Source organism: Ranitomeya variabilis, chromosome 4 (genome assembly GCF_051348905.1).
Source record: "Ranitomeya variabilis isolate aRanVar5 chromosome 4, aRanVar5.hap1, whole genome shotgun sequence".
In the NCBI taxonomy this organism is placed as follows: Eukaryota; Metazoa; Chordata; class Amphibia; order Anura; family Dendrobatidae; genus Ranitomeya; species Ranitomeya variabilis.
The window spans coordinates 508,060,071-508,073,019 of NC_135235.1; the positions used below are offsets into that span (position 1 = coordinate 508,060,071).

At 35.4% G+C, this 12,949-nt stretch overlaps 1 protein-coding gene across 1 annotated transcript in view; it reads right to left on the reverse strand.

Annotated features, from left to right (window-relative positions):
• The window catches only part of MEOX1 (mesenchyme homeobox 1), a 71,054-nt gene extending 60,400 nt beyond the window's left edge, over positions 1-10,654 (reverse strand). The window contains exon 1 of the mRNA XM_077257658.1: positions 10,012-10,654. Within this exon, the coding sequence (XP_077113773.1) occupies positions 10,012-10,459 (448 nt within the window). The 5' untranslated portion in view covers positions 10,460-10,654. The remainder of the gene's footprint in view (positions 1-10,011) is intronic.
• Positions 10,655-12,949: the final 2,295 nt, after the last annotated feature.

The following is a 12,949-nucleotide window of genomic DNA, read 5'->3' on the forward strand; positions in this document are numbered from 1 at the left end:
GAGGAGGGAAGCAGTTACCATAGCTCTGTTTATTAAGAATCATAAAAAAACAAAGTGATCAGACTGATATTAAGTGTTTTATGGTCATTTTTCAATAGTGAGGATAGGGCAAGAGGGGATAAAAAGAATAAAACATTTTTTGATTACTCAGGTAACTTAAAACACCGTGAAACCTGCTAAAACCAGAATATATTTTTGTGCTCCATTCCATAGCATAGCCTTATAATAAAGGATATTAGGAGGGGACAGGCTTATTTTTTCTTTGTAGATAAGCTGTAAAGTTTTAAGTTTTAGACCTGCACATACATTTTGTCTCCATGTCACATACTGAGTACTGACAGTGCCTGAGAAGTGGAAATACACGCTACCCCACTAATGGAGCTTTAGTCACTAAGTCCCATTAAGACACATATGTGACTCAGGGCTCACACAGCCTGTTAATGGTAATCTGTGATTTACCAAGTGTAATAAAGCAAATCCAGAGAAACTTATGTCTGTTCTTGGTTAAACCAATGTCATGTCACTTTCTCTGCTGTGAGAAGTTTATTGGACCAAGTGCAGAGGGGGTTGGGGAGGGAGTCTAGAACTAATAGCTAGCCGATAATATGGCGACATGTGCAAAATACAGGATATTGTAAACTTTACTGATTAAAATGGCAGAAAGAATATTAGTACAAGCAATATCAGATATGTGTGTAGGGGGCAGACAATATTATACTGTGAAAAGAGGTAAATGGAAAAAAATACAAAAAAGTGACCATATTGGAGTGGGTGACCCCATACATACTATAACCTTGCAGTAGAAAAATGGTGTACGTTGGCCACTTGTGTTGGGGAAAACCATATGAAAATATGATTATTGCTGGAGATTCTATTATGCAAGTATTATTATTAATGTTATAACTTAATTAAGTAACATAATTTTCAAGATTGATCCTCTTTTACAGTGGGTCGTCAGTCTGTTCTTTTTAGAAACACTAAATGGTTGCCATGAAGAATATGATCCCCAAGATGTTCCCGTGGACCTTAACTGCCTTGGTATTTGTGTTTGTGTTTAGGTCCAGGGACACTTTCAGTCACACACTGGCTTCTCAAAGTGTCATTGATTGTGCCCTGTTATCGCCCAGGTTATTTGTTGGCAAAGGTGACTGTAGGGTTGCAGGATAGAATTTTGATTAAAAAAGTGTTGAGCGATATCTCCCTCTATTATCACATCTTTATCTCACATAACTCCATTTATAAGAAATTCCACAATTATTTACAGACATTTATTACCAACAATACAGTCATGGACAAAATGGTACCCTTGAAATTGTTCCAAAAAATGAAGTATTTTTCCCGAATATTATTGCAGTTACACATGTTTTCTTATGCACATGTTTATTTCCTTTGTGTGTATTGGAACAACACGAGAAAATTTCACACAAAACCCCCAAAATGGGCTGATCAAAATTGTTAGCACTCAACTTAATATTTGGTTGCACATCCTTTGGAATAAATAACTTTAATCAATCAAGTAATCAATCAATCACTTCCTATAACCATCTACAGACTTCTTACATCTCTCAACTGGAATTTTGGATCACTCTTCCTTTGCAAACTGCTCCGGGTTTCTCATATTTGAAGGGTTCCGTCTCCCAACAGCAATTTTAAGATCTCTCCACAGGTGTTTAATGGGATGCTTCTTGAAGTCTGTTCTAAAGCATTGTCCTGCTGGAAGACCCATGACCTAAGACACAAACCCAGCTTTCTGATACTGGGCATTACATTATGACCCAAAATCCTTTGGTGATCTTCAGATTGCATGATGCCTTGCACACAGTCAAGGCACCAAAGTGCAAAAGGTAGCAAAACAACCCCAAAATATATTTGAGCCTCCACCATATTTTACTGTAGGCACTTTGTCTTTTTCTTTGTAGGCCTCATTCCATTTTTGGCAAACAGTAGAATGATGTGCTATCTTGGTCTTACCTATCCACAAGATGCTTTCCCAGAAGGATTTTGGCTCACTCATGTACATTTTGGCAAACTTTAGTCTAGCTTTTTTATGTCTCTGTGTCAGCAGAGGGGTCCTCCTGGGTCTCCTGCCATAGCATTTCATTTAATTCAAATGTAGACAGATAGTTTGAGCTTGTAATGTAGCATCCTGAGCCTGCAGAACAGCTTGATTGGGACTGCTTATCCACCATCTGTACTATCCTGTGTTGCAATCTTTCATTAATTTTTCTCTGCTGTCCAGATACAGGGAGATTAGTTACAGTGCCATGTTTTGTAAACTTTTTGATTATGCTACGCACTATGGACAAAGGAACATCAAGATCTCTGGAGATGGACTTGTAACCTTTAGATTGTTGATGTTTTCAACTATTTTGATTCTCAAGTCTTCAGACAGTTCTCTTCTCCTCTTTCTGTTCTCCATGCTTAGTGTGGCACACACGATGACACAATGCAAAAAGTGAGTTAACTACTACCATTTTCATCTGGTTTCAGGTGTGATTTTTATATTGCCCACCCCTTTTACTTACTCCAGGTTAGTTTGAATAAGCATTATCCGAGCATGCTTGGTTGTTATCCGAGTATCTTGGGTGTGCTCAGATAATATATTCGAGTCCCTTCAGCTGCATATTTTGTGATGGTAGATAGCCACAACACATTCAGGGATTGCCTGTTTGTTTGTCAATCACATCATGTGTTGCAGCTGTCTACAGCTGCAAAATATAGAGCCGCAGGGACACAACACTCGATAACACTCGACCATGCTCGGATAACACGTTATCTGAGCATGTTTGCTCATCACTATTGGTTACCTACAATTTTGGAAAGGTGCCACTGCCAAAAGTTTTGAACGAACCATTTTTGGATCTTTTTGTGAAATTATGTCTAATATGCTTTTTGTTCTCTGTTTTTTATCATGTTCCAATATACACAAAGGAAATAAACATGCCTATAACAAGGTAAGTGAAATAGCAATAATTTTCTGGGAGAGTTACTTCATTTTCTGGAAAAAGTTCAAGGGTGTCAACAGTTTCGACCATGGCTGTAATAGCAGTTCTTTTTATTAGCTTAGATCTTTTGTGCAATTTATAGTCTACCAACTATAGTCTCTGACAAACAGTAATATGGAGTCAGCCACATAAATACAGACTGTTGTATCCTTAGTAACTTATTAGATTTGTAGTTACCAATCTCATGTGGGGTATATGATAATGTTTTAGCAAATTGCTAAATTAGTATTGTATGTTATTGCTTCTTGCATTTCCAAAGATAGAGTATGGTAAAAAGTTGTTTCATGTAAAACCCTCTCAAATACAAGGGACACTCCTGTCTGGTGAAAGTCAGGTTTAATCTCCAGAGGAGACAAGTCTCCTTCACTTAAGAACTATTCATCTATGGAATAGTTTACCTGAGGAAATGGTCATAATGGGAACCATTGACGGTTTTTTTTTAAAAAAAGCTTAGAGGCTTTCTTTTTTAGAAGAAAATAGCATAAAAGCATGTGTAAATGTGTCAAACATGTCAAACTGAATGTTTAGTATAGTGGATTGACAAGTAGGATCAGGGGGGAAAATTAGTTCTTCTGGGGAAGAACAGACATCACAGAACATTGTGATTTTGCATATAACCCTTCCCATCCCTCGGTTGAACTTTTTGGACGTTTCATTCTTCAATCTCGTAAACTAAGTAAGAGCTGGAACAAGTAAAATATTTAGCGGGAATTGCAGTAAATAGTGGAATAATAGTAATTATACTTATCAAAAAAGACTGAAATCCACATTCTAGTCTTCATATGACCCAATACCATAATGGATTGAGATATGAATAAGAAATATGATTCTGATATTACTATAGATAAGATACATTTATAGCAATCTTCATTTGTATCTGCTCTATATGGGTGATGTGGCTGCTAAACTACATGCTTTCCTCTTGTAACTTGTAAAATTAAATCTTGAGACAAAATTATATTAGAGACTAGTGGTTCCTCACAATTAAATACTATAATTAGTGATGAGCGAATATACTTGTTACTCGAGATTTCTCGAGCACGCTCGGGGGTCCTCCAAGTATTTTTTAGTGCTCGGAGATTTAGTTTTCATCGCCGCAGCTGAATGATTTACATTTGTTAGCCAGCTTGATTACATGTGGGGATTCCCTAGCAACCAGGCAACCCCCACATGTACTTATGCTGGCTAACAGATGTAAATCATTCAGCTGCGGCAAGAAAAACTAAATCTCCGAGCACTAAAAAATACTCGGAGGACCCCCGAGCATGCTCGGGAAATCTCGAGTAATGAGTATATTCGTTCATCACTAACTATAATACTAAATATTTTATAGTAGTGTTCTCCAACCTGTTCTCCATCATCTTCAGAGCTACAACTCCAGCATATTGGTAGTTGTAGCTCTGTAACAGTTGGAGATCACCAAATTAAGGCATTTTTCAATTTCTGTTACCAAAATCGACTCTTGAGTCATTCTTGGACAGGACATTGTAATTCTTCCCCAGAGGTGAACACATAGCATATATTAACAGTAGACATCTCATACAGTGGAAGGAAGACATTTCCTAGAATGCATCAGTATGGAAACAGTTGCCTTCCTGAAGCATCTGTATCAGTAGATATAGGGTCAGCTTTGATGTGTCCAGACTAGTGATTTAATGGCTTCACAGATTTGTCTAACAGCTTTTGCCAACTTGAATGTAATTGACTGTGAAGAGAAAATGTTTTTTTAAGGGTCGGCTTATTTCCTATGAACCTCTGCACAGATGACACCATTTACACTAATACATACAATGGAACATACATTATACTGTAATTCCCGGGATGTAGAATACAGCTTAATTCATGGATTTTATGTTCACATTAATTGATATTGGAGACAAAGCTGATAGTACATGGATACGAGGGCCTCGTCACCCACCATGTGCCATGTCCATGTACATTGTGGTCTACATATGAACCCCACATGCCATACATGAGATTACCAATTTATGGTATCACTCGCACTACTATATCTTTTTTCATAAGCATTTAACACTTTAGAATCCTTTTAAGAAGAAGTAATTGTAGATGTGACATTGATGTAATACTAAGATAATCAAGGAAAATATGAACCAATATGGAATATAGATGTAGACAGACATAGATTTGTGTGTACTACAACAATAGGCAAAAGGTAATCAAGTAAATAGAGTTAATTTTGGCATTTTTGTATCTTTTACCTAGAAAGCTTTTGATAATGTTTTCTTATTATTGTAAAACAAGAGGGTTAAATTATTGGGGTGTAGTTGTGCATAGATCCAAGAGTCTGTAGGGCCCAAAGTGTCCGTCTACCACCATTTAATGAGACTAGTATTAACAATGATGTGTTGTAGATGGAGGGAGATGTTACAGCTTCTGCATTGGCGCCCAAGGGATTGGAGTGACATCGACTAGATATCATATGGTTGATACTACAAGATTTGCTACAGAGGTTGTCACAGATACATCAATTGTACAGGGAACATAATAATTATAATTCTGACTGTGATATATCTATGTTTAGAATATCATTAAGAATTTTTATTATACAGATGCTTAGACAATAGACAACGTTGTGTAATACAATTCCTCTATTCTCACTGATTTCTCAATAATTTGATGTCTTCTATGTACAATTGATCATACTGAATCCTGATACATTAGTGATATATATTCATTCAATAGTATATATTGATGCACTTATATAATAATGGAGTATAAATAAATTAAAATTCAGGCAGATATATATTCATGCAAATATATTATATCCTGATACAGATTTGTTAAATAATAATGCAGTAGTAACCTATACTCAAACAATAGTATTATATATTCGCATAGTAGTGATATAGACTTACACAATAGCATTATATGCCCATATAATAGTGATATATAGTGATATACTGTATACTCATACAATAGTGTTACATACTCTTAGTAGTGATTGTGATATCTCAGACAATAGCATTTTATACTCATAGTAGTGATATATAATCAGAGTAGTGTCATTTGGTAGTGACATATACTAATGCAGTAGTTACTTTAGTTACTTTATCATACAGTAGTGATATATACTAACACAGTACCATATACTAATACAGTAGTAATATATCGTTTTATAGAACTCAAATAGAACTGACATATATTTACGTAGTAGTATTATTTTATCATATATTAGTGATATATACAGTACCATTGTATACTAATACAGTAGTAATATAAACTGATATAGTAGTATATAATCATATAGAAGTGTTATAAACTTGTACAGAAGTCTTACATACTCATATTGTAGTGATATAAATGCGTACAGTAGTATTGTATATTCATATAGTAGTGATAAATACTAGTACAGTAGTATTGTATACTCATGTAGTAGTAATATAAACTCAAATAGTAATATTGAATATTCATATAGTAGTAATATATACTCGAACAGTAGTATTGTATACTCATATAGTAGTGTTATACACTAGTACAGTAGCATAGTATACTCATAATAGTGATATATACTAGTACAGCAGCAATGTATACTCATATAGTAGTGATATATACTAGTACAATAGTATTGTATACTCATATATTTGTGATATATGCTTTTACAGAAGTCTTATATACTTAAATAGTAGTGATATATGCTAGTACAGTAGTATTGTGTACTCATATATTTGTGATATATGCTTTTACAGAAGTCTTATATACTTAAATAGTAGTGATATATACTAGTACAGTAGTATTGTGTACTCATATAGTTGTGATATATGCTTTTACAGAAGTCTTATACACTCATATAGTATTGATATATACTAGCACAGTATTATTGTATACTCATAAAGTAGTGATATATACTAGTACAGTAGTATTGTATACTCATATAGCTGTGATATATGCTTTTACAGAAGTCTTATATACTCATATAGTAGTGATATATACTAGCACAGTATTATTGTATACTCATATAGTAGTGATATATACTAGCACAGTATTATTGTATACTCATAGTAGTGATATATACTAGTACAGTAGTATTGTATACTCATATAGCTGTGATATATGCTTTTACAGAAGTCTTATATACTCATATAGTAGTGAAATATTCTCGTACAGTAGTATTGCATACTCATACAGCAGTAATATTTCATGTGTTTTGTAAAATTGTTCTATAAATCACAATATCATTTCTCCATTGTTCCACATAACTGATGCTTGTGCAACACCACAAATGTGCCAATAACAGCTAATTATGATAATTATGTCACAATCTAAGTTCTCGGTGAAATAAAATTGTAGTGTAATCAAGGACACAAAATGAAGAGTGAGATTTAAAAAGTGAAGGCCAGAATAATATCATCTATTCGCGATCATACAGTATACAAGTTATTTACTCATTGTATGGGAAGTCAGCATTTTAGAATGTGATGCCTTACGTATGACATCATAATATTACATGTTATTAGTACATTATCATATCCAACTGTATGAGTGTATACTTCTACTGTATGATATAACAAGTCTGTATAACTGAATAATGCTATTGTATGAGTATATATCACTATTATATGGGTATATAATATTACTGTACTATATTAGTATACATCTCTACTATGAGTATATAATACTACTATATGAATATAAATTACTCTTATATAGTATATCGTATCACTGTACTAGTATATATCACTACTATATGAGTATACAAGACTACTATATTAGTATATATCACCACTATAAGTATATAATACTACAGTACAAGTAAATATCACCACTGTGAGTATTTAAAACTACTGCATGACTATATATCACTACTATATGAGTGTGCAAGATTACTATATTAGTATATATCGCTAGTATGAGCATACATCACTACTATGAGTATTTAATACTGCTGTATGACTATATATCACTACTATATGAGTATACAAGACTATTATATTAGTATTTCGCACCACTATGAGTATATAATACTACTGTATGAATATACAGTATATCACAACTATGAGTATATAATACTACTGTATGAGTATATATCACCACTATGATTATTTAATACTACTGTATGACTATATATCACTGCTATATGAGTATACAAGACTGCTATATTAGTATATTTCACAAGTATGAGTATATATCACTAGTATATGAGTATATAATACTACTGTTCTAGTACACATCACTACTAAATGGGTATATAACATTACTGTACTAGTATATATCACTACTATATGGGTCCATAATATTAATGTCCTAGTATACAGTTTATCACTACTATATGAGTATATATCACTACTATATGGTACAGAATGTTACTATACTAGTATGTATCACTACTAAATGGGTATATAATATTACTGTACTAGTATACAGTATATCACTACTATATTAGTATATATTACTACCATGTGGGTATATAATATTACTGCACTACTAGTATATATCACTACTATATGAGTATACAATACTACTATACTAGTATATATCTCTACTATGAGTATACAATATTACTGTATAAGTAAATATCACTATTATACCAGTATATAATTCTACTGTACAAGTATATATCACTACTATATAGGTATAAACTACAGTACTAGTATACATTAGTACTATATGGGTATATAAAACTACTGTACTAATATATTTCACTAGCATATGAGTATATAATACTATTGTCCTCGTATATATAACTACTATACGAGTAAATATCAATACTATATGGGTATAAAACACTAGTATTAATGTATGGCGTACGCAGGTAAAATATGGCATTATAGGGCTATTATATATCGTATAGAATAAACATTATATTTAATAAATTTTACAAGCCTTATCTATAAAAATCTGATTAGAATATTTCCATTGCGTTCCAAGACATAAAAATTAAAGTACCAGTATTAGCATAAGCGATTAGATCAGTTACAAGACGATAATGCGTCACACAGGTATGAACTCTGCTGTTCCTCCTGGCGCTGAGACAACAGGTGCTTAGATAATGCTGCTTGGATATTCATTATGATGAAGCCTCAATATTATTCTGTGCATTTGTAGATTTTACCAGTGTAATCTAACCACTGCAAGCAGGTTACCTTTGGTGACCTTAAACTTGTGTATGGAACCAATAGATGATTATTGCACAAAAGCATCTACTTCTTTTTCAGTAAAATAATATTTCCTGAAAATTCTTTCAACCACTCACAGATTGTGTGTTCGTTTTCCTGCTGAAACTTTATTAAACTTTTGACATATTTTAATCCTGTCCCATCTTTCTCTTGTTCCTTCCTTTCTGCTTGAGTCCTACCACAATAATTCCAGCTCGGCATCTCAGAACACCCATTCTATTATATGATTGTGTTTTTGTAGGTGAGATCTCCAGAACTTGTACTACGTGCAGTTTTCTGAAATATATGTTACCAGCTGAAATTATTGAGTTGCTCAAAATGCCGTTCCCTAAAGTTAAAATGTCTCATGAGTGGAAATGTCACTTTCTATATGCAACCAGTCTGCAGCTGTATAACCCAGACATATGGTAAAGTATATCACTTCGTGACACTGCTGTCACTTATGTCACTAGAACTTGAGTTTTATTTGTCAGAATATAATAATTTCAAATTATTAAAAAAATTACAGTATTACGGTAAAAAATGCATAAAATCATGAAATAATAAACAAGACAAAGTCTGATATCCAAGAAGGAACCAGATATTTGTAAATTATGTGATCAGGAATATGAGTATCTACTTTTTGGGCCTTCTCTCCCCATAATATGTGGTACATTAATACTTGACCCCAGGATCAGACACACGCAGAAGAGGCGCCTTGTTCAAGAACAATATATGGGCTCTCTGAAATCCAATATCTCATCATAATGCAGAATTCCACCTGCTTTGGAGGTGATAGGTGGACCCCTTACTTCTTGGGCTACTAGGCACAGGTTGCACCATTGGTATGTCCACCTCTGGTTTACCCCCTTAGTATAAGTCTATGCTCTTACCTGCAATGTCTTTTTTCCGCTTTTGAGTCTTTTTCTCTGCCTCTTGAGACTCTCCACCTGACACCCCGTAATCTTCATTGATGCACCCCGAGCCGTCAACCAAATTCGGACTGCTGCTTTCTATTTCTCCAGAGCTTAAGCCCAGTTCGGGGTTGAGTCGCCTCCGGGCTTCTGCAGCTGGAAAGTGCCAATCTGAGTGATGAAATGTATGATGCTGTTCTGCATACAACCTTTCCTCTCGGGGAAAGCTGTGTGGTGTCGTCGCTAGGCATGACGCTGAGAAATCTGAGTATGCCGCATAGTCCGGCTTCTGATGAAAGAATGATACTTGTTGGTAGGGGTGCAAGGGAGATGCTGAATTTAGATCTCCCTGCGGATTTCGCATACAACCCCATAGGGGAGTGCCGGAGTGACTGCTTCTCATACAGCTACTTGCTGATGGATCCATTCGTAAAAGTGTTGGGTCAGTCACTTGCGCCAGGTCACCAATAATTGTCCAGCTTCTCCGAGAAGTTTCTTTTTCAGGAACTTTAAATCTCTTGCCTCCTGATGCTGAAATCTACAGAGAGCAGTTCTTCATTCACAAGACACAAGCATCTTCTCTGTACACGTGTGCTGGCCAGACTGACAGGCTGTATAGTATTGTGCCTAAAAACTGTGTTGTACTGTATATCCAAAGGGGGGCAGATCCACTGTTTAAATACTATGCAGGGAGAGAGAGTGACAAGTTTGTGAAGTGAAATATGAGAGAGGCGAGGGAGGGGTTAACGACACACATTGCATCCCTCCAACCAAAGCAAACCAGGGCTACTATTAATCACCAGTAACCTTATATCCGCATCTAATGGGATTTGCAGATGCAGACTTTTTTTTTTAAAGATACATTGTCCGTGCTATGAAATGGTCAAAACTGCACACACTGAAAGGGGGTCTCTTTTATCTATCCTGCATGGTAATGCTTATTGCAATAATATTAAAATTCTTTGATTTTAGGAGAAGAAAAAAAAACTTGTGCAGTTTCATTCCCTGAATAGACACTTGGCAAACAGCCCCAACATACTGTACCCACCAGTATGATATTCACTGTATAGTGGACAGCATGCTTGAAAACTATATGTATGTGGTGAATATGTGTGTGTGTGTGTGTGTGTGTTTATATATATATATATATATATATATATATATATATATATATATATATATATATATATATATATATATACCATAAAAAAGTTTCTCAGGCGGCACAGTCTTAAATGAGGCTGTTGGCGGCCGGTTTTGTCCTACATGCGGGTGCTATCGCCATAGCTATTACAGCTTAGCTGAATGAGACTGCGGTGCTCCTCCAGAAGAAACGTCTATGAGTGATAATCCAAAAGCCCAAGAATCGAGGGCACTCACCAGTCTTCAGAATTCAGTCTTTATTATCAAATAGTTGCGATAAAATCCATGGTCAGGATAACCGAAGCCGTGGCTCGTGTTAAATGTTTATTTCTGTTAATGTTGATGATTATGGCTTACAGCCAATGAAAACCCAAAAGTCATAATCTCTAAAAAAGAATAATTAACAAAAAATACCTGCGAAGGCTTCCTAAGCATTTAAAAAGGTCCAATATTCAGTTTCAGTAGGCTCCACATGGGGACGACTGCTGACTTCACAGATGTCCAGAAAGCAGTCATTAACACACTCCACAGGAGGGTAAGCCACAAAATGTCATTGCTAAAGAAGCAGGCTATTCACAGAATGCTGTATCCAAGCATGTTATTGGCAAGTTGAGAGGAAGGAAAAAGTGTGGTAGAAAAAGGTGCACAAGAAACCGGGATAACTGCAGCCTTGAAAGGATTGTTAAGAAAACACCATCCAAAAATTTGGGGGAGATTCACAAGGAGTGGGCTGTTGCTGGAGTCATTGCTTCAAGAGCCACCACACACAGACGTATCCAGGACATGAGATACAAGTGTTGCATTCTTTGTGTCATGCCACTCATGACCAATAGACAATGCCAGAAGCGTCTTACCTGGGCCAAGGAGAAAAAGAACTGAACTGTTGCTCAGTGGTCCAAGGTTTTATTTTCAGCTGAAAGTAAGTTTTGCATTTCATTTGCAAATCAAGTTCGCAGAGTCTGGTGGAAGAGTGGAGAGGCACACAACCAAGCTGCTTTAAGTCTAGTGTGAAGTTTCCACAATCAATGATGGTTTGGGGAGCCATGTCGTTCGCTGGTGTAGGTCCACTATGTTTTTCCAAGACCAAAGTCAGCGCAGCCATCTTCCAGGAAATTTTAGAGCACTTTATGCTTCCCTCTGCCGACAAGATTTTTGGAGATGTAAATTTAATTCTCCTGCAGGAATTGGCACCTGTCCACAAAGCCAAAAGTACCAATACCTTTTTTAAAAACAACAGTATCACTGTGCTTTATTGGCAAGCAAACTCGCTTGACCTTATCTCCATAGAAAATCTATGGGGTATTGTCAAGAGGAAGATGAGAGACACCAGATCCAACAATGCAGATGAGCTGAATGCCGCTATCAAAGCAACCTGGGCTTCCATAACACCTCAGTAGTGTCACAGGCTGATCGCCTCTATTCCACGCCACATTGATCCAGTAATTGATGCAAAAAGAGCCCTGACGAAGTATTGAGTGCATTTACTGAACATACATTTCAGGAGGCTAACATTTTGGATTTTAAAATCATTTTTCAAGCTGGTGTTATAAAGCATTCTAATTTACTGAGAGAATGACTTTTGGGTTTTCATTGGCTGTAAGCCATATCATCAACATTAATAGAAATAAAGACTCCAAATCAATCACTCTGTAATAGCTCTATATATGAGTTTCCCTTTTTGTATTGAAGAACTGAAATAAATTAACTTTTTGATGATATTCTAATTTTGTGAGAAGCACCTGTATGTATGAACAAATTCCCTGCCTAGCCAGCA